This window comes from Macaca thibetana, chromosome 11 (genome assembly GCF_024542745.1).
Source record: "Macaca thibetana thibetana isolate TM-01 chromosome 11, ASM2454274v1, whole genome shotgun sequence".
Classification (NCBI taxonomy): Eukaryota; Metazoa; Chordata; class Mammalia; order Primates; family Cercopithecidae; genus Macaca; species Macaca thibetana.
Genome location: NC_065588.1, coordinates 7,067,352 through 7,088,940, shown reverse-complemented (window position 1 = coordinate 7,088,940; position 21,589 = coordinate 7,067,352). Strand labels below are relative to the sequence as shown.

The following is a 21,589-nucleotide window of genomic DNA, read 5'->3' as shown; positions in this document are numbered from 1 at the left end:
CAAAGGGCCTAAGGGAAAGTCCTAACAGCCCAATTCCTCAGATAAGGAGGTGTCCCCAGTGCAGGCCCGCCCACCCACCCAGAGCGTCGAGGGGCCCAGTCCAGCCTCTCACCCTGCCCTGGGGGAAGGGGAGGAGCCTCAGGCCCTCACTGGAGCAGGGTTAGGCCCAGCCAGGAGTATAGGAAGGAGCTGGTACATGGGGATGGGGCCTGGAAAGGCAGAGGGAATCTGGGAAGGTGAGATGGGGGTTGTCAAGTCTGCAAAAGACTGACACCAAGGCTAAGTCACAGGCACGTTTATTATCGTCTGGAACATCAAGGCCTTTTCTTCCCTGGCAGGGGCACAGGGAGGACCAACTCTCAGGAGGCAGCCACGCTGCCACCAGCAGCAGGCCCGTGGGGTGGCAGGGTCATGGGCGGCAGGAACAGCGCCTTCAGCTTGCCTGACAGGCTGGCGATCTCAGGATCCTGGGCTTCATAGGACTTGACCAAGCGAGCAAATTTAAGGACACCTGCAAGAGGGAGTGGAGGGTCAACGCTTCTTCCAAGGACCAGCTGCATAAGACAGCTGGAGGGGGTGGTAGTTTAAGCATGAACTGCTTCCCCACTGGCTGGGCAGCTGTTTGCAAAACAGGACGCATGCAGGCCTCTGTCCTATGTGGTTTGGATCAACTTCTTGGTCTACACTGGGCACAACTAGATGGGATGCAGTGAATGAAAATATCCCAAGGCAGTGTGCTTCTTGCTCTCAGGTGAACCCTTTTAGCAGTTTAGTCACTGGAACCCCATGAATGAACACGAGACCCCAGGTCTGTAGCTGGAACGCAGGAAGGCTATGGGGCAGCAGAGCTGAATCAGTCAGCACCTTTGGGGAACACCAGGATCTCACCAAAAATTTAACCACCAACCCCCAAACAGAAATTAGCTAAAACACCCTGGAGAGACTGCAGCCACTGCTGTAATGCAGACCTCTCACTAAAAGATGGCACAACAGCGTTGATGTCCAGCTCTGCTACTACTAAAAGTCTGCACCATTAGCGTTTGCTCCCTCATCACAAAATGTAATAATAATGTGATTCACAGTACAGGTTGACCATCCTTAATTAGAAAACCCAAAATCTGAAATTATTTGAGTGCCAGTGTGAAGCCAAAAATGGAAAATTCCACACCTGACTTCATGGTGGGGGGTGGGGGTGGGGGGACTGTAGTCAAAACGCAGTCAAAACTTTGTCTCATGCACAAGATTATTCAGACTATTATATAAAATTACCTTCAGGCTATGTGCTTAAGCTGTATGTATACGAAACAAAACAATTTCGTGTTCAGATTTGAGTCCCATCCCCCAAGATATCCATGTATACGTAAATATTCCGAAATCTGAAAAAATCCGAAACACTTCTGGTCCCAAGTATTTCGGATAAGGGATACGGAACCTCTCCTGTACAAAATGCAACTCGGAGGCACAAGCTCAGGGTAGACCCTGAGCTCTGAGTGCCAACACTGTCGCCGTGTGGCGAGAACGGGGACAACCACTCAGGGCCCCACAGATCCGGCGCCCTCTCCCGACCCAACCCCCGCCTTCCCGTGTCTGACCCACCTTCCCCGTCGCAGCTGAAGCCATAGGCTTTGATAACCTCCTGCTGGATCTGCGTGGCCACGGGCAGCACGAATTGCAGCATCTTACCCATGTCGTTGCACGCGTTATCCCGAGCCTCGTCCATGCGCACTGCATTCTCAGGGGCGGAGAACGCCTGGATCACCTCCGCCAGGACCACTGCGCGTCAGAAGCATCCCAGGGAGGCGTCCCGGGTAGGCGTCGGAGAACGGAGAGCGGGCCCAGTGGAGAGCGCAGGGAATTAGTGGATTGAGGCTATAGGTAACCCAATAAGATCCCAAGTCTTGGGGGCAAGCGCCCCACTTAGAACGACGGGACCCGGCGTCCCCTACCCTGTTTTCCCGGCGGACGAAGCCAGGTTTGTCGCCCCACATCCTCTGCCCGCATCCTCCCCGGACCGGCAACCCATGCGTTGACTACGATTATTCATTCTCACCCTTTGCCTGCTCAGCGCTGAGGGCCGCGGGTTGGGACGCGGCGGACGCCATACGGCGTCTGAAGCTGCAAGTGCAGCGAAGATAAATGGAAAGCTCAGGAAGAAAGAGCCACGTCCTACTAACAGTTCCCAAGACCAGTGGGGGCGGAAAGGAAGCAACATCCGGTGTAGCCGGAAGCCCCCAGGCGTGGTCCGAACCTTCGCATCCAAACCTTCTAACATCGTTTGCACCGGGAAAACTACCTACTAAAAGAACTTCACGGAAATTGCGCGCACTAAACAGATTCTATTGTTATGAACAAGCTATGTGAAAGGGGCTTTCCGGCAAATACCGGAAAGCCTGCTAGACAAATTCTAAAAGAGCTGTAACACTGCTGCGCATGTGTGTAGAGAGAAGAAGGGATATGCATGAACTCCACAATTGGTGAGGGTGAACTCAGGTGGCTTTTTTCTTGTTCCTATTACTGTATAAACAACGATGCATGTTGTAACTTTCGGTAGGAAAAAGAATATTCTAAGGAACTTAAGTCATCATTTCTAGAGTTCGCGAACATTTGCTCTCAGCCTATGCAAATGAGTTCGATGCTGATTGGTTGAGATACCAGCCAGTCACAGCCCGTTCGTTGTTGTTAAGCCCAGAGACCTGGATTCGGCAGTAAAAGCCCAGAGCAAAAGCCATTCTCGCACTTTCCTAAAATGGCCTTGTCTACTGATGGGCGACGGAGCATAACGCCCGGCCTGATTTCCCTTCCCTTCCAGGCTTTTGAGATTATCAACCACTCCCTTCTCAAACTGTAGGGTGGTTAAGGATGCCAGGTACTAATCGCCTGGATCTATTAAAACTAGCCCACCCCATCCCCGCTTCATAACTGGTTTTGTTTTTTGTTTTTGAGATGGAGTCTTGCTCTGTCGCCAAGCTGGAGTGCAGCTGGAGGGATCTTGGCTCACCACAACCACCACCTCCTGGGTTCAAGCGACTCTTCTGCCTCAGCCTCCCAAGTAGCTGGGACTACAGGTGCGCACCACCATGTCCAGCTAATTTTTTAGTAGACACAGGGTTTTGCCATGTTGGCAGGCTGGTCTCGAACTCCTGACCTCGTGATCCGCCCGCCTCGGCCTCCCGAAGTCCTGGGATTACCAGCGTGAGCCACCGCACCTGGCCTTATAACCGTTTCTTAAACTATTCCATGGAAAGGATTCAGGACTCTGAAGCCTTTGTTCCAGAGGACTCTGGTGGCTCCTAACAGTGAGACCTCTCTGAATAGATTCCAAGACCTGACCATGTCAGAGGTGGGCTTGTCCCAGGCCTCTAGTGTTTGGTTGGTTGGGGTTTCTTTTGTTTTGAGATAGGGCCTTGCTTTGTCACCCAGGCTAGAGTGCAGTGGTGCGATCATGACTCACTGCAGCCTCGACCCCCAAGTGATCCTCTCACCTCAGCCTCCTGAGTAGCTAGGACCACAAGTGCACCACAACGCCCAGGGGATTGTTTTTTAAGATGGGGTTTCTCTATGTTGCCCAAGCTGGTTTCCAACTCCTAGGCTCAAGCAATCCACCCGCCTCAGCCTCCCAACGTGCTGGGATTACAGGCATGAGCCACAGAGCCCAGGCCCAGGCCTCCAGTATTTTGACTTCCCAGCCTTGGGACAGGAGGGAGCACTAGCACCCCCGGTACCGCCTTGGGCTGAGTCAATGCTCCGGGCTCTTCAGGGATCCCCTCGCCAATTCTTCCCAGCCCCTACACCCAGTTCCTTAAGAAGGACTGGTCTCTTCCCGCTTCCCTGCCAGAGCCTGGCTGCAGTTCTAAGTACGGCTGCACTGAGACCCAGCCTCACCCCCATATCCCGCAAAGAACAGTCACAGCCATGTTCCTGGGGAGTTGTGAGGATGTTTTTGTTTGGTTGGTTTTGGTTGGGATGTTTTTTAAGAGCATCATATAGATATTTATATATATAAATTATTAATGTGGGGAAGGGGCAAGGGGCATACATTGCAAAGGGGGCGCGCACACAGGGATCAGGGAGGGGCAGGGGTGGCACACGATGCTACGCAAAACAGCCACATCTAACAGATGAAATAATCACACCAACGGGGCAGGGGAGGGGCGGCGGCCACGGGGCTTGGGCATAGGGGAGAAGAAAAGCAGGGGGGACAAGGAAGAGAGACCTGGTCCAAGATTCTGTGCGCTTTCTGTCCCCATCCTCGCCTCCTCCCCACCTCTGCACACCACACCAGACCTTGGCCTTCTGTCTGTCCCTCCCTCCCCCACTCTGTCCAGCTGCGGAGGCCCTCCAACTGAGCAGCACCCTCTTGGCTCTGGGTGGCAGGCCAAGGGTGGGGTGGGGGGAGGGTGGGGATGCTCCAAGGTCCAATGTAGGAGCCGTGGTGCTCTCTTGATCGCAGGTTCTACAGTGGCTTGTCGCTCTCCTTCTTCAGGTGACTAGGGAAGGGGCAGTGCATAGCAGAGAGGTAAGAGACTTGAGACCAACCCTGACCTTGCCCCCTTACCAAAGGGGTTGGGAAAGGAGGGGTTCCCTCCCCCCAGGAGCACAGTGCCCAGCTGTTCCATGCCCACAGCCCCTCCCAGGCTCGCTGAGCCCATGTCCCCCTGGGGACCCTGGGGTACCTGTAATAGTCCTCCTGGGCAGGCAGCGGCACACTGTGCAGCGGGTGATGGGCATGCAGCCACTGCTGCTGTTCCAGCGCCAAGCGCTGCAGCTCAGCTGACTGTGCGTGCATGGCCTGCAGCTGATGAGCTGCTGACATTGGGGCAGAAAGGGAGGCCGGCAGGTCCCGGTAAGGGGCAGCTGTGAGCAGGAAGGGCAAGGGTCACATGACCAATGGATAACAAGCACCTGCTCTGGACCAGGGGATAGCCAGCTCCTTTACATACAAAGGTAATGAACTAAAAAGTTAGGTAACACAGCCAGTTCTGTAAGTTGCCAGTGGTAGAGTGGAATTGGGATTCAAACCTCTTAGGCTGACACTAAAACTTGTGCGTCTCTTGGGCAGAGGTTCAGCTCTCCTATTCCCATGCCCAGCTCCTCTAGGCATCTCCTCATTCCTCCTCAAGCCCAACTAGGCCCATCCCCCCACCTAAATACCTCCTTTCTGCCCTTTTCTCATTACAGCTTGCCTACCCCAACTTCCATCCTTACCAAAGAGCTGGTGACGAAGAACTTCGTTCTCGTGCAGAGGGTGAGGAAGCAGGGGGTTAGGGAGAGTTCCAGCTGGGTAGGGGATCCGAGTAAGGTGAGACCCTGAGGCCAGGGGGTCGATGAGAGGGTGCACTGAGGCAGAGGCTGGAAAGCAGAGAAAAGGAAGGTGTCACCAGAAGGCAGGTTTAGGGAAAACCATGCATTTGGGTGAAGGGATCCAAGGCTGGGAATTGAGTTGGACAAACACAAGGAGCTCCAAAGTGGAACAAAGGCAGAATGGAAGAACTAGAGGCCTGTGGGGGGGGGGGGGGTGGACAGGCTGAGCCCTACTGGAGGAGGGACATATGGATGACAGAGGACAGGAAATTAGTCATCAGAAGGGTCTGAGGGGAAGGAGAGGGAGAGGTAGACTGCTTGAAGGAGGTGGAAGATAGAAGTTTAGGAAATAAGACAGGAAGAGGCCAGGTGCGGTGGCTCAAGCCTATAATCCCAGCACTTTGGGAGGCTGAGGCAGGCGGATCACCTGAGGTCAGGAGTTCAAGACCAGCCTGGCCAACATGGTGAAACCCTGTCTCTACTAAAAATACAAAAAAATTAGCCAGGCATGGTGGCACATGCCTAGTCCCAGCTCTTCAGGAGGCTGAGGCAGGAGAATCGCTTGAACCTGGGAGGTGGAAGCTGCACTGAGCCGAGATTGCGCCACTGCACTCTGGTTTGGGCAAAAGAGCGAGACTTGGTCTCAAATTAAAAAAAAAAAAAAAAAAAAGCAAGCAGGTGCAGTGGCTCACGCTTGTAATCCCAGCACTTTGGGAGGCCAAGGTGGGCGGATCACAAGGTCAAGAGATCGAGACTATCCTGGCCAACATGGTGAAACCCCGTCTCTATTAAAAATACAAAAATTAGCTGTATTTGGCGGCACACGCCTGTAGTCCCAGCAACTCAGGCAGGCAGTGCCTGCTGAGGCAGAAGAATCGTTTGAACCCGGGAGGCAGAGGTTGCAGTAAGCTGAGATCGCGCCACTGCACTCCAGCTTGGCGACAGGGCGAGACTCCGTCTCAAAAACAAAATGGTGAAAGGATAGTAAGTAAAGCTCATTATTGCCTATGACACCCAAACCCAAAGCTACAGGGCCCCTTCTAGGAAGTTACAGATCTAGAGATGGGGAAGAACATGAAAGACCTCCCACTGTGAGAAAAGGAGAAAATGGCAAAAAATAAGAGTTAAATCCAGAGAAATCAGAAAATAGGTTTGTGGATTGGGCAGGGTGGCTCACGTCTGTAATCTCAGGACTTTGGGAGGCCAAGGTGGGTGGATTGCTTTGAACTCAGGAATTTGAGACCAGCCTGGCCAATATGGCAAAACCCCATCTCTACCAAAACTACAAAAATTAGCCAGGTATGGTGACACACGCCTATAATCCCAGCTACTCTGGAGACTGAGGTAGGAGGATTACTTGAGCCCAGGAAGTTGAGGCTGCAGTGAGCTGTGATTGCACCACTACACTCCAGGCTGGGTGGCAGAGCGAGACTATGTCTCAAAAAAATAAATAAGAAGATATGTTTGTGAAGGGCTTGGGAGAATGGGGCTGTGAGGATAGAAAGGTGTGTCCTTCAAAGGCTCCCACCTGGGCCTGTCATGGGTAGGATACTAGACTATGGAGAGGACTGGGGTGTGGGGAATACAGGCTCTGTGGCCAGGCAAGGCCATGAGGAGACAAGGCTGAGAGAACGTCAGGGAGGCAAAGTTGAAGGCAGCAATCTCAGGAAAAGTTCATGCCAGGCCAGGGGAGGAAAGTCTCAGCCAGAAGAACAAAAGAGCCCAGACGTGATGGGGGAAGGTGGCCCCAAAGGGCCAGGGAGAGGAAGGAGGGGGTCTCACCTGCATGGATAGCATCTTGCTGGTGCAGGTGCAGGTGCGAGTGGATGTGGGAGTGCTGGTGGTGATGGGGAGTCACATTGAGCATCTGCAGCCGGGCCAGCGGGTCATTGCCCAGGGCCGCCACCCTTTCTGCGTGCTGCCTCTCAGCTGCCAGCCGCTCAGCATAGGACATGTCAGGCCGCAGGGCTGGCCCAGCTGCCAGTGCTAGACGTTCTCGATCCAGGGGCCCCAGGCTCGGATGAAAGGGGAAAGGGTGCAGGCCAGGTGGGCCAGGCTGCAGAGCCAGGCCCCCATGTCGGGGAAAGGGATCCAAGCCCGGCCCAGGGACCCCATGTAGGGGTTCCAGCTCACTAGGCTTCACCTCGAAGCCAGGCTTGAGGCGGTCACGGAGGTCTCGTTCACGGGCTTCCCGTTCCCTCTCCCGGGCAGCAGGATCACTGCTGTACAGGGCCGGGACATTGTAACCCAGGAGCCCCGGGTCCACTGCCCCCAGGGGCACGTAGAATGGATGGTTGCGATTGCCAGGAGACATGACATGAGGCCGGGCATATTCACTGAGAGTGCGCAAGGCTGGAGTGTCAGGACCCAGGTAGGGGGGCACTGTAGCCACCGCACTGCCCGGTTCAAATGGAGGGCGATGGGGCACTGGGCCCAGAGATGGGCATTCCACCGGAGCACGGCCCTCCTGAGCCAACTTCTGTGGGGTACAGGGAAAAGTGGAGTCAAAGCGGCAGTTATGAGAAGAGGTGGCTGGTTTCAAGCTGCCCATTTGTTTCCACAGCTGAATGCCAAAATGCCTCACCTCACTGAAACTCTGCCCACCTGGAACTTAACTGCGACCCGCCCCCCCCCCCCGAATATCTGCCCTTCTTGGGATCCACAGGTAGTCCCATCTGAGCAGGCCTTCTCCCAACCCAGGAATGCAGACTGCTGTCGCTGAAATCCTTTTCGGCTCCATTTCCTGGGCTGCAGTGGTACCTCCCCTCCGACAGGTGGCGACTTGATTCGCCCGCCCACCTAGCACAAGCCCCAGCCCCAGCCCCAGCCCCAGCCCCAGCCCCAGCCCCAGCCCCAGCCCCAGCCCCAAGCCCAGCCCCAAGCCCAGCCCCAGCCCCAAGCCCAGCCCCAGCCCCAGCCCCAGCCCCAGCCCCGCAGCGCGGCTAAGAGAGAAGGAGGCAAAGAAGGCGGTGGCGCAGGCAGTGACGCACTCACCACGCTGCGTTCAAGCTCGCGCTCCTTCTCGCGCTCGCGCTCCTTCTCGCGTTCCCGCTCGCGCTCCCGCTCCTTTTCTTCGCGCGCGCGCTGCTCCGCCTCGCGCCGCACCTTCTCCACCAGGTCGGCCCGCTTCTTGGCCAGTTTGGAGCCCTCCAGTGGCACGAAGTACAGGTCGCTGCGCGCGCACGAGTTGAAGCCGCGATCCAGGTGTTTGTTGAACCTGCCAGGCGTGGAAGCAGCACGCGCTCAGCTGGTGCGAGATGCCGGATGGAGCCCGCGGAGCCGCGACCCCGGCGAGTGCTTGTAGCCCCCGCCTAAAAACCACCCCTGCAGGCTGAGCTGCTGCCGGCCTCACTGGCCGCTAGGCATGGACGGAGGAGAGGGGCGTGCTTTTCTAAAACACTACACCAGCGCAGGGCCCCTCCCTGCTACTCCCTCTCCGTCGCCGCCTTGTCGTCCCCCTTCCAGGCCCACCTCCGCCCCACCTGGCCGCTCACCTGGCAGACTGACTGGCATGGCTGGGCACATCTACCACCTTGGGAGGGGGCGAGGGGCTGCGGGCTGGCGGAACTGGGCTCTCGGGGGTCTCATACTCCTCAGCCGGCTCCTGCTTGATCTGCGTGGCGCTCAGGGGCGGCCCTGAGGCAGGGGCCGCGGGTGGTGGTGGCAGAGATGGCAGGCCTGAGGGCCCCGCAGGTGGCAGGGGCCCAGGTCCCACGGTGGGCGAGCCCGGCTTGAAGGTCCCTGGGCCTGCAGGTGGCGAGGTTCCTCTATAGCCCGGGGGGGTCCCCGTTCGGAAGTTGGGAGGAGACCCGGGCTTGTATCCGGGTGGGGTGGCTGCCTTGTAGGCCCCCGGGGACGGGGCTCTCTTTCCGTACGGTGGGGGCCCAGGTGGGGAGGCCGTTTTGTAGCCTGCTGGCGAGGAAGCCACGGTGGCAATGACCGTGGAAAGGGTAGCCGAAGAGGTGGTGACCGTAGGCACCGGTGGGAAAGGGTAGGGCGTCCCCTGAGGTCCCTGGGAGGGGGAGGGGTGTGAACATGGGAAGGACGCTTGAGAAGTGGAAGAGGAAGAGTTGGAAGAGGAAGAGACTGGAGGGCCATTGGGGCCTGCTTGGCTGTAGGACACCTGGCTGTGAGGTGGGGGCAGGTGTGTTGGCCCTGGTGGGTAGGGCCTCAGAGACCCCAGGGAGGGAGACATGGCATAAGGGTGTGCGTGGTGGGAGCTGCCGCCCTCCAGGGGGTGGGGAAATGCTCCAGGAGGGGGCCCAGAGCTTCCGTGATGCTGCTGCTGCTGCTGCTGCTGCTGCTGCTGCTGGTGGTGATGGTGATGTGTTGAGGCTGGTGGGTGGGCAGTGGACTGGGCCCCAGTAGATGGCGGGAAGGGGCCTGGATGGGCATTGCTGTTGGCTAAGAGGCGGCCATAGGGAGGAGGTGGTGGGGGACCCTGGCTCCACACAGCCTGGGATGGGAGAGAAGGCTGAGTATACTTGGGGGGCTGATTGGAGACAGAGAGGCTTGTTGGGGGAGGGAAAGAGTGGGGGTAACTGGGCAATGCCTGGGAAGCTGGGTAGGGGGAGGCAGAGGAAGAGGAGGAAGAACTGGAAGAGGAGGCTGCTGCAGAGCTACTACTAGAGGATGAATAAGGAAACCTCATGGGGGGTGCTGGGGCAGAAGAGGAAGCAGGAGGCAGAGAGTGGGGTGAAGGAGCCAGAGTCGGGCCCTTCTCTGGGCCAGGAGGAAGTCCACCCATACCCTGCCCCATGGCATGGGGAGAGGGCAGATGCCCAGGTAGTGGTTGGGCCCCCAGGCCAGGGGGAGAGGCTGAGGCATTGTTGAGGGGTCTCAGGGCAGGTGGGGGAGGCAGGTTCGGGGTCACATGGGGGAAGTTGGCTGGTGGTGGAGCAGAAGGCAGGTTCCCACCACCCACCGGAGTGTTAGGTGGCTTAGCTGGGGGAGCACCGCTAGCCCCAGAGCTTGATACTGAAATGGGAGTAGTGGGTGGGGGGTGCTGCTTACCCCCATTAGGGCCCCCCACTGATGAGGCAGCCCCTCCCCCCTTGGGACCCATTGGGGGTCCAGACAAAACTCCTCCACCAGCGCCCCCAGGATAGAGCTGTGGGTGAGGGGGAGGGGCCCCAGGAGGAGCCTGGAACATTCGAGATGTGGGGGGCTCCATGGGAGCATGATATCCAGTGGGTGTCACAGAAGGATGGGGTTCAAAGCTAGCCTCTGGCTGTCGAGGGGTGCTGTCTGGCGGTGGAGGGGAAGGAGGAAAGAGTGGAGGTGGGTGGTAGGGGCGGGCTGGGCCCTGGGACAGGCCAGAAGATGAGTCGGAGTCATTCTCCACACTTCCAGGGCTGTAGATGCTGGGGGACGTGCTTCGGTTGTCCTGGTCAATATCCCTAGGGTCGCTGCTGCCATCATCATTAAGGCTCCGCCCATCCAAGCTATCCAGATCAGAGGGAGACTGTGGCCGAGGGAGTTCCTGCTGTAGAAAAGGGAAGCCTCATTTTTTCTCTTTTCCTTTCCTGCTTCCCTGAGATTTAGGGCCTGTCTTGCATAAAATCATTTCCCCTCACAGCACACTGTTGTACTGTGATGTGGTGAGTACCTCTTGCCATCTGGGGATTTCCCACTTTCCCCACATTCTTGGCTGCTCCTTAGCAGCCAGTCTTGTTTCCCTCCTATAAAACCCTATTCCTTCCTCAAGGATCCATCTCAAGCACCTTGTCTTTACCCACAGCTGACTCCAAATCCCTGTCTTCCACCATCTCATAACCACCACTTTAACCATCCTCCATCCCCCAAGCCCTTGGTTCTTAGACCACTTCTGGCCGGGCACAGAGGCTCACACCTGTAATCCCAGCACTTTGGGAGGCTGAAGCAGGAGGATCACTTGAGGCCAGGAGTTCCAAACCAGCCTGGCCAACATGGTGAAACCCTATCTCTACTAAAAGTACAAAAATTAGCCGGGCGTGGTGGCTCATGCCTATAATCCCAGCTACTCGGGAGGCTGAGGCACAACTGCTTCAACCCAGGAGGCGGAGGTTGCAATGAGCTGAGATTGTGCCACTGTACTCCAGCCTGGGTGACAGAACGAAACTCTGTCTCAAAAACAAACCAAAAAAAAACAATAAAAAAGAAAGACCACTTCTGCATTTTCCTTAAGATTTATTTGTTCCTCCCACTAAGACTTCTCACCCAGAGACTAGAATCCCCCAACTCTTCTGGTCCCCTTTGGCCCTGCCAGGTCATCTGGTGGTCTGTCAAAGTTCTAAGACTCTCTCTGGCATATTAGAGACAGAACTGCTCTCATAAGCACTATGATCTGGCCTTTCTCTTATGTCCCAGGAGAGATCCAGCTAAGAATAGTGAGCATAAGGAAATCTGAGAAAAGAATGATCACAAGATGGGTCAGGATGGCGACAAGGGTCTCCCACCTCAGTTTTGGTCTTTTTTGGTGCATTGGTCTCCTCACTTTCACTCTCTGAGATCTCCTCACTCCGACCCTGCTTGTTGACCTTTGGGGTGGAGGCTTCCTCTACTCGGGCCTTCTGTTAGAGAGAAAGAAAATTCCTGTCTTTTCCCTACCTCCCAAGCTTCACTGTTACCCTCTGCCAAACAGGAAGTTCCCCCGACAACACACACACCCCCTCAGCCCCAGTGCCTGGGCATCCTGTGGGAGGACCTGAGGACAGAATACCTTGGCTGTCTGCCTGGACTTCTCAGCTTTGCCATCACTGCTGGACGTGCTGACCCCTCCAGGGGAGGCCCGGCCCCTCGATCTCAGTTCTTCCCGGGGCCCAGGGGCCTCTTTCTTCCGTCCACTCCTCATTGACATCTGCAGGAGGAGGAAGGAGGTAGGTAACACTGTTCTTTACACTGCAGCTAACTTTATGGTGCACATTATTTGTTCTTCTCTAGACCCTTCCTCCTAGCTTGCCTGCCCCACCCCTCATCTTTCACATCTCTCATTTTAACTCACCGAGTCTTTATTCTGTCGTGTCTTCATTCTTCAGGCTGTGGAGACCCCATTCTCCTCTGCCTGGGCAGCTGAATACAGAAACTTCTCTGCTCCACCCCAAGTTCCCCACAGCTGTGGTCTGGGAAGCAGGATCTCCAAGTTTCCAGTATAGGCACCTGGAACTTTTGCAGGATCTGTTTTCAGTGAAACCTGTTAGAAGGAAACCATCAGAGTCTCCCACTGGGAGAATAGAGTCACAAAGGAATACTATTACGCTTGTCAGAGAACTGAGCAAGCGGCCCAACCCTAAGCCTTTAGGCCAAGAGGTACAGATACCACAAGACATTGCTGGCTTGCCCCATGGGCCACCTTAGCTATCTAAAAGGCAGGGAGATTCTGCTTAAAGTATAATCTCTTTCACCTCTGTAGAGGGCAGAAAATTCAGATGTACCTACAAGCTCCAATCCAGGAGATCACACAGTTTGACCCTTCATGATCCCTAAAGGATATTTGTGAACGCACACATTCCACGGAGCCTTGCAAAGGAACATAAAGAAATGGAGCGGGGCATGGTGGTTCACGCCTATAATCCCAGCCCTTTGGGAGGCCGAGGTGGACGGATCGCAAGGTCAGGAGTTCAAGACCAGCCTGGCCAACATGGTGAAACCCAGCCAGGCGTGGTGGCGCGTGCCTGTAATCCCAGCTACTCAGGAGGCTGAGGCAAGCAAATCACTTGAACCTGGGAAGCAGAGGTTGCAGTGAGCCGAGATCATGCCACTGCACTCCAGCCTGGGTGACAGAGTGAAACTCTGTCTCAAAAAAAAAATGACGTTCAAGTATTAATTTATTGAGTACCTTCTTTATATCAAGCCCTTCACACACATGATTTCATTTAATATTTACAACCAACCCTGAATGGTAAGTATTATTACCTTCATTATATAGGTGAGGGAACTGAGGCTCAAAGATGGTGATTGTGACTAGCTCAACCTCACACAGTGAGGAACCAGTGACAGAGCCAGAATCAAACCCACGTCTGTGACTTCAAAGCCCATGCTCTTTCTTCTATACTTTGCTATATTCTCCTCAGAAGTTGGTGGGGAGAATTCTCAGAAGGCCTAGATCAGTCACAGAGATATGAAAAGAATCTTTTCTCACATCAGAGTAGGTAGAAGAAGAATGTCCCATTCTATAATACAAAGGAACACAGCCCTACCAATCCCAAGACTAAACCTAGGTAGCCCCAAATTGTAGAACTTCACTTTTGAGAGCCTCATAAAGGACTCATTCTCTAGTACTTGAGCTCCCTAAGGCTAGAGGAAAAGTCAGAGTTTTCACATGAATGATTAAAGACTCAAAATATCCGTGAGCAAACAATACAGATTTACCAATTTTGAAGCCTGTCCTCCTACTTGGTATAGACAGGGTTACACAGCTCCTCAAGCCAGTCCATCCATATCTGTCTATCAGTAAGTAGGCAGGTATCTATCTTTATCCAAATCCCTATAGCCAGCTATATTCATTTGCACTTGTTCGTATTTCTTTTTTTTTTTTTTTTTTTTTTTTTTTTTGAGACGGAGTCTCACGCTGTTGCCCAGGCTGGAGTGCAGTGGCGCGATCTCGGCTCACTGCAAGCTCCGCCTCCCGGGTTCCCGCCATTCTCCTGCCTCAGCCTCCTGAGTAGCTGGGACTACAGGCGCCCGCCACCGCGCCCGGCTAATTTTTTGTATTTTTAGTAGAGATGGGGTTTCACTGTGGTCTCGATCTCCTGACCTTGTGATCCGCCCGCCTCGGCCTCCCAAAGTGCTGGGATTACAGGCTTGAGCCACCGCGCCCGGCCCGTATTTCTTGCTAAGTGTCAAGTCCCTCCAAATTACTGATTGTAAGATCTTTTGAGAGCAAAAATGGTATTTTCTTATTTTTTCTTCCTTTCCACTGATGTCGTATATATACGTGTGTGCACTTTTCTTGTGATTGACCTTTAAACCCACTAACTTCAGTAGGTCTTTATTCCTGAATTAAGTGCTGCCAGCTCCAGTGGGAATAGACTAAGCTTACCCGTCTATTCTATTCTGAGTTGGTGGCCTGCTAGGTAAACGGCATGTCCATATTCTGTAGTGTATTTTTCCCAAGGAACACAGTAATTCTCACTCAGCTCCATGGAACCATACTGATGCAGGCAGTAAGGGGTGAGTTTAACCTTTCCAGGAAACTTCACAATTTACTTAGAATCACAAAATTGCTGGGACAGAGCCTGTCTTCTGAACTTTCAACTGATGTTCTGCCCAGTAGACTAGTCTTTTTTTTTTTTTTTTTTTTTTGAGACAGAGTTTCACTGTTGTTGCCCAGGCTGGAATGGAGTGGCGTGATCTCACTCACTGCAACCTCCACCTCCTGGGTTCAAGCAGTTCTCCTGCCTCAGCCTCCTAAGTAGCTGGGATTACAGGCTGTGCCACCACACCCTGCTAATTTTTTTGTACTTTTAGTAGAGACAGGGTTTCACCATGTTGGTCAGAGTAGTCTCGAACTCCTGACCTCAGGTGATCTGTCTGCCTTGGCCTTCCAATGTGCTGAGATTACAGGCGTGAGCCACTGTGCCGGGCCAACTAGTTGTTGTTGTTTTTTTTAAGTAGATTTTCGCTGTTCTTCCCCAGGCTGGAGTGCAATGGCATGATCTCAGCTCACTGCTACCTCCGCCTCCCAGATTCAAGTGATTCTCCTGCCTCAGCTTCCCAAGTAGCTGGGATTACAAGCGCCCACCACCATGCCTGGCTAATTTTTGTATTTTTAGTAGAGACAGGGTTTCACTATGTTGGCCAGGCTGGTCTCGAACTCCTGACCTCAGGTGATCCACCCGCCTCGGCCTCCTAAAGTGCTGGGATTACAGGCGTGAGCCACCGCGCCTGGCCTTTATTATTTTTTTTTTTTCAACTACAGCTATTTTCCCACATTTTTTAGTTGTTGTGTAGACTGGTTTTAAAATACTATCAACCAAAAAAAAAAAAAAGAAAAGAAAGAAAAAAAAAATCCAAAGAACAACACCCACCATAGCAAAAGAGGAATCTTAAACAAAAAGCACAACAAAGATGACTATTTGTGACTGGTGTATCTTTGCCAGCCCTCCTAGAGAAGGGTGTCCATCTCCCTTCCCCATCACAGAACCTGTTCACCAAGTCAGTTAGGTTAGGGGATTCAAAAGGTCAGAGAAACACAGGAATGTACCTGAGGAACACAGCAATCATAGTATGCCCTTTTTTAATCACCTGAAATCTGATAAAACTAGCAATGAGTAGCTTTGAAGGAGAAAAGCAGTCATAAAAGAACAAGTAATCCTGGGGATAAGGAGTGGCAGAGGAGGGAAGGAGTTAGGGTTGGATTGTGTGTGTTTCTAGACCTGGGTCATGTTTTAGCACCAGCCTACACTCCTAGCAGACAATAATTGTAACTAATATTACAGAGCACCTACTCTGTATCTGGCCACACACTAAGCACATTCACCTTCGTTACCTTACTTTAAAAAAATGATTAAGACCAGACTGGGTTGGGAGGAAAGTGAGACATAGAAAAAGAGCCCCTAAGTAAGACCAGGAAAAGAAATTAAGAGACATATGGGATGTCAGAAGGAATACAGTGGAGTCACAAGCTCCCTGGGAGGGGCTCACAGGCTAAATTTCAGGATCATTGGCCCAGCCCCCAACATCATTCTGGACCTGCCAGACTAACCAGTCCAAAGTGACTCCTAGATAACAATGCAGCCCAGACCAGCGGATAACAATGCACTGGCCTAAGCCTTCTGAGAATCCAGGACCTTCAGGGAGGTCTCAGAGATCATCTCATCTATGGCCCCTTCATCTTAACAATGAAGTCGGACACTCCAAGAGAAGTGACTTGCCCAAGGTCACAGAGGCACAGCCAGGTCGAGAGACACAGGTCTCCTGGCTCCTATTCTATAGTATTTCCCCTGCATGAGGCTGCTTCATGCAGCCCTCTGTCCTGGGCCACCCTCACCTGGGATGGGCCTGGGAGCCCAGCCATTTCTACAAGGTCAGGGAAGAAGGCCAAAGGTTAGTTGAGGGAAGGAGGAAAAGGGTAAGTTATTCAAGAAGGGAGGCTCAAAGAGGAATTCGTTTTAGAAAATGAAAGTGCAAAGAAGCAAAAAAACAACTCTACAAAAAATAACATAATAAGGGAGGTAGAGGTCAGAACCAACTGCCAAAAGATGGTGAAATCTGAACAGGAGCATTTTCATCCTCCCATCATGCCTAGGTGGAGAGACTTGGAGAAACACCTATGATCTGCAAGGAACATATCTACCTGTTCAAACAGACTGCAACATGAAAGGGTACACGCCGCCGTGGGGAAACTCCCATCCACCAACAGATCCAGAAACATCCTCCAGAACCCAGCCCAGAGTCCCAAGGACATAGCCGCAGGCCGATGTCCAATGAAGATTCGAAGCCCCCCGCCTACCAATTGGACATCCCACTGGATCACTACCATAGCGACACAGTGGCAAAAGGTGCCCCCAAGAGACCATCCCAGGAGTCCATCTGGAAGCCACCTCTGCCCCCTCCCAGTTGCCAAAGCAACTCCTACTCTCCTATAGCACCTCAGGGAAGGGAGTTTAAAGGTACCTACCCTAGTCGAAATAAGCCCATGCACAAAGGGAGATCTTTGAGCTCAAAGCAGTAACTAAGGCCTCCCTATATAGATCACAGCTCCAGGGGCAGCGGACGCTCCGGAAATTGGAGGGTGGAGGGTGGAGGGTGGAGGTCGCAACTTGCTTGGAGTGCCTGTAAGGTTGCTCAATTATCTCATTTCCATCCTCCCAGAACCCCTTTCTTCCCAACTCCCCCTACTGTGTTCCTGTTTTCCTCCTCATTAGTTTTGGGATAACCCACACTACTGGGCCCCAGTGTCCTCTCCAAGAAGTAACTATGTCTGGGATGGGGAAAACAGGGTCAGAGGTGACCTGGAGTAGGGGAATGAAAACCGTCACAAAGACATGGCCTTCCCACTTCCACGCTGGAAAACCTCCGGCTCTTCTCAAAGATGGACCTCTTTTTGCCCAAGCCTCCGTTTCCCCGAGGTTCATCAGCCACAGTCCCTCTTTCCACCTACCACACCCCTTTCCCGTTTCCCACTTCCCGTCCATTCCTAACGCCCCCAACCCCAGGCTCCGGAACCCGTGTTCTGGGCCTTTGGAGCTTTTTCCTGGAGCCTTCATGCCCCACCTCGCTGCCATCTCTCCTATCCCTTCTGCCTTCGCCCCGAACCCCACTCAGAGCATCCCCCGTTTTCCTCCGCCAACCCCCGCCTCGATGTTCCTCCTCTTTTGGGTCCGCGGGTCCCGGCTACCCTCTGGCCCCACAGCCTTCCTCCGGAGACCCTCCCTCCTTCCCCACCTTCCCGATCCTCCCGAAGCCCTGGCCCCCGACCCTCCTCGGCGGGCCCCACCCCCTGAGCCCCCGGCCTCAGGCCAGGCAAAGCCCGCAGTGGGGGGACGGGATTGGGAAAATAACAAATGGAGGCGGCGGCGGCAGGAGGGGGAACTGGGAGGGGTGGGGGTGGGGAGCCGCAGGCCGGAACCCGGGCGGGACAGAATCCCGCGGGCCCGGGGCCCAGGCGGCCGCAGACCTTACCTGCTGGTAGCTCGGGACGGCTGGCTGGCTGCGAGCGGGATTCCGGGCTCCGGCGCCTCTGGGGGGCGGCGGCGGCAGCTCCCCCGCCCCCCTCTCCTCTTCTCGGCCTCAGTCGCCGCCGCGACGACGGCGGCGGCGGCCCCGACCCCCCCGGAGGGCGGCCCCCATCCCCCCTTTTCCCCGCCTGGCCCCAATCGCCCGCCGGCCCCCGGAGCAAACCCCGATCCCCGCTCTGCTCCCCACCTCCCCGGGCTCGCCGCCTCCCTCTGGCCGCCCGGAATGCCCCGGGCCGCGCCCGCCCCCCCCCGCCGCGCCCGCCGCCCGGCCCCGCGGCCCGCCCGGCCCTCCGCGCGGCTCCGACCCGCCGCCCGCGCCCGCCTAGCGCAGCCCGCACCCGCGCGATCCCGGGCCCCTCGGCCGCCTCGCCCACGGCCCCCGCCCCTTCCCCGGCGGCCGGCTCCCTCGCCCCCTCCTAGCCCCTCCCCGAGGCCGCGGTCCCTCCGAAATGGCCCGGCCCGAGGCCCCGACCCGGCACGGGGCTGCGGACGGGCTGGGCGGTGCGTCCAGCGACTCGCACAGGAAAGCGGACGGCGAAGGGAGGGAGCCTGGGAGAGGGGGATGGGAGAAGGGAGGAAGAGGGAGAAGGAGGGAGCGCGGAGGAACGGAGGAGAGAGGGGCCAGGAGGGAGACGCGAGGGAGGGAGCGCGAGGCAAGCCGCGAGGGGGGAGAGAGGGGGAGCCGGAGAGGGGGAGGCGCCGCGCGAGTTGGCCGAGGCCGAGGCCGAGGGGGCCGGGGCGCGGGGAGGGCTCGCGGTGGCGGAATGTGGGGAGCCCGCGGGCCCGGCGCGGGAGAGGGCTAGGTAGGAGGGGCTGTGGGTGGTGAGGGCAGATGAGGGGAGGCTGAAGTTTGGGGGCGACCGGGTCTGTGGCAGAGGTGAAGTGGGAGGAGTTTGGGGGATCCTGGGGTAGAGATTGGGATAATGGGATTGGATTGGAAAGATGGAGCTGCCTGGGGGCTTTGTGGGTGCCTGGTGAGAAGTGAGAGAAGCTTGGGGTGAGGGGTCTGTGGCAGAGATGGAGCCAGATGGGTTTGGGGTCTATTATCAGAGAGAATGGGATGGAAGTTTGGGGTCATAAGGAGGGAGAAAAATTGAAATGATGACATATATAAGAAGATGGGGCTTCTGGAAGACAGCAAAGCTTTTGGGGGTGATTCGTGTTGGGAAAAGAGTCAGAAATATAATAATTGGGGGTGGGGGGGTGAAGGAGAGCTGGAGAGAGAAGTCCAGAGGAAACGTCAGTGAGGAGAGAGGAGGGAACGTGAAGAACCTTAAGAAGGGATGAAGGAGGTGGACCCAGGTGCCAATTCTAGAGAAAATGGGTTCTGGGTGAGAAAGGAGGGCTCTGGATGGGAAAGGAGGGTGGGAGACACGGGGCTGGCTGGATCCTGGGGGTGGGGGCTCCCAGTGGAGCCCAGGAGGATTTACTTGGGCAAGCAGAACGGGGAAGAGGGGGATAAGAAGATTGGAAGGAAATGTAAGCTGAACAAGGCCTTTGGCGGCAGTATGGAAGAGGAAAGATCATGGATGGGAAAATAAAATGGAGATGGGGCCAGCGCGGGGGCTCACGCCTGTAATCTCAGCACTTTGGGAGGCTGAGGCGGGTGGGTCACTTGTCAGGAGTTCAAGACTAGCCTGGCCAACATGGCGAAATCCCGTCTCTACTAAAAATACAAAAATTAGCCGGGTGTGGTGGCGCATGCCTGTAATCCCAGCTACTCGGGAGGCTGAGGCAGGAGAATCCTTGAACCTAGGAGGCAAAGGTTTCAGCGAGCAGAGATCGCACCACTGCAGTCCAGCCTGGGCGACAGAGCGAGACTCCGTCTCAAAAAAAAAAAAAAAGAAAAACAAAGAAAAAGAAAATGGAGATGGGAAAGGAGGGCAGTTAAAGGAAATGACAGATTTGGTGGGGTGGGGGGGTTGCTGGCAAGCCCATGGGTAGATAGGTAAGGGATACAGCTTGGAGGAGTGAGACACCATCCTCAGGCCTTCCATCTAGTGACATCTCCATTTTCCTTCTCAAATCTATTGAAAGTCATCACTGAAGATCCCCTGGGTCACAGGGAAGCAGTCGGGTGAAGATTGGGCTTAATGTGGACCCAAATCCCTAGGTATCCTTGTTCCTCAATCCCACCTGTTCTAAGGTGTAGACAGTCCCCACCACAGACTGCAGGCTCCTCCCAACCCTTCCCTCTCCCTCCCCTGCTCTCCAGGTAGCCTCTGGCAGTCAGTCTGCCACCGGCCATGAAGCCAGCACCTCGGCTAGCCCACCACCAGTTCCTTCTCCTGGGCTCCCTCCTGGCCCTCCACCAAGCAGCAACATCTCTCAGGACAAAGGACACAGGGTGATTTTTGGCAGCAGAAATTGGGAAGGCCAGAGAATGGGAGGGAGGCAGGCTGGCAAACCGGAAGAGCTGGAGCTGGAGTGTGGATTGGGAGCCCTCAGTAGCGCTCCATATTTGGGGTGGGGGCCGGGTACTTGTGGGACCAGTCTTGCTGGAGGCTAAGGGTGGTCCCTGAACTGACAAGATCCCACCTGCCTTCAGGGAAGGAAGGAGGTTGGCTCTGGAGCAGCTCAGTAGATTTTGTCTCACAATTCCTTGGGCCAGATTCAACAAAGTTCTGGGAATACTCAAAAGCTCTAAGCAAGATTCCAGAGCACTGGGGAACTGGGCGCAGGAACAGGAACACTTCCTTGGCCTGGGAATGAGTCATCACTCTGAAGTCCCTTGAATTGGTTGGCACTCACCACTCCATGCACACCTTCCCAGCCCCTCCCAGGGCCTCCCTGAGACCAGGCCAGCTCCCTGTCTCCCGGTGCGCCCCACTCCCTCTTGCTCTAGGGTAGCTCCTGCTCCTCCCCACCCCCAGCTTTGTTCCAGGGCTCCCCCTTTCCCCCTCGCCCTCTCTCCCCATTGCATTTCCTCTCTTTCTGCACCACTCAGTTCAGACTCCCACTGGGCCTTGGCTCAAGCCCCTTCCAAATCCCTTCCAGGCTGAGCTCTTCTCCTGTGTTTTTAAATCACTAAGGAACGGGCTACAATGGAGACTAAAAGAAAAATTTAGGCATATGTGGGGATAGGGGATGGTGAGAGTCACAAAAGAAACCAGTGTCTACCCTCTCCCATTCCTCCCCTACCTGAGGCTTATAGTCCAGCTACAGGGGACATCTCTCTCTCTCTCTCTCACACACACACACACACACACACACACACACACACACACACACACACACACACACACGAGCGCGCGCGCGCCCTCGCACAGCCCCCGCCATCCCTCACCCCAGCTCCCTCTCTGGCTCAGCCCCCCACAACCCATTGGTCTCCAGGCAACGGCACAAAGGGAAAGTGGAGAGAAGGGCCTGGAAGGCCCAGGCAGAGCTAGCTGTAACCCAATCCAACCCCAGTACTTTGGGGATGGGGGGGCCAGACTGTCAGAGAAGGCGACCTGGTGAGGAGGGATGAAAGAAAGGACAGAGGCTAGGAACTAGGCTCAAACTAGAATAGTCCTGGTCAGTCTGGGAGTTACTAAGGTAAGATAGGTATCAGGGACCCCAGAGAAAACTGAGAGGCACAGAGAAAAGTACAGGAAACCCCAAGGGAGGCATAAAGGGTCGCCAGAAGA

At 55.2% G+C, this 21,589-nt stretch overlaps 3 protein-coding genes and 1 non-coding gene across 8 annotated transcripts in view; 1 reads left to right on the top strand and 3 right to left on the bottom strand.

The window, feature by feature from the left end:
- Positions 1-280: 280 nt before the first annotated feature.
- Positions 281-2,903, bottom strand: C11H12orf57 (chromosome 11 C12orf57 homolog). Of its 2 annotated transcripts, none has more exons than XM_050747540.1 (3): positions 2,051-2,903; positions 1,597-1,773; positions 281-511 (listed from the first exon to the last, which is right to left on the bottom strand). In XM_050747540.1, exons 1-3 carry the CDS (start codon positions 2,100-2,102, stop codon positions 360-362), a joined length of 381 nt encoding a protein of 126 aa, XP_050603497.1. In that variant the 5' UTR covers positions 2,103-2,903; the 3' UTR covers positions 281-359. The 2 variants fall into 2 exon arrangements, with proteins under 2 accessions (XP_050603497.1, XP_050603498.1); XM_050747541.1 differs by having other exon boundaries at positions 1,684-1,773; positions 2,051-2,287.
- Positions 2,363-2,424, bottom strand: LOC126931872 (U7 small nuclear RNA). The gene has a single exon (XR_007717981.1). It is a non-coding gene; the product is annotated as a U7 small nuclear RNA (small nuclear RNA).
- A 1,012-nt stretch (positions 2,904-3,915) lies between the features above and the next one.
- ATN1 (atrophin 1) lies at positions 3,916-18,332 on the bottom strand. Of its 4 annotated transcripts, none has more exons than XM_050747396.1 (10): positions 17,905-18,332; positions 12,284-12,472; positions 12,002-12,139; positions 11,739-11,852; positions 8,796-10,786; positions 8,296-8,518; positions 7,084-7,780; positions 5,206-5,349; positions 4,674-4,854; positions 3,916-4,487 (listed from the first exon to the last, which is right to left on the bottom strand). In XM_050747396.1, exons 2-10 carry the CDS (start codon positions 12,308-12,310, stop codon positions 4,454-4,456), a joined length of 3,549 nt encoding a protein of 1,182 aa, XP_050603353.1. In that variant the 5' UTR covers positions 12,311-12,472; positions 17,905-18,332; the 3' UTR covers positions 3,916-4,453. The 4 variants fall into 4 exon arrangements, with proteins under 4 accessions (XP_050603353.1, XP_050603357.1, XP_050603355.1 ...); XM_050747400.1 differs by having other exon boundaries at positions 4,674-4,806; positions 17,905-18,050; XM_050747398.1 differs by having other exon boundaries at positions 8,796-10,783; positions 17,905-18,048.
- The window catches only part of PIANP (PILR alpha associated neural protein), a 259,612-nt gene continuing 248,481 nt past the window's right edge, over positions 10,459-21,589 (top strand). The window contains exon 1 of the mRNA XM_050747491.1: positions 10,459-10,468. The gene's annotated coding sequence lies outside the window, so the exon portion shown is untranslated. The remainder of the gene's footprint in view (positions 10,469-21,589) is intronic.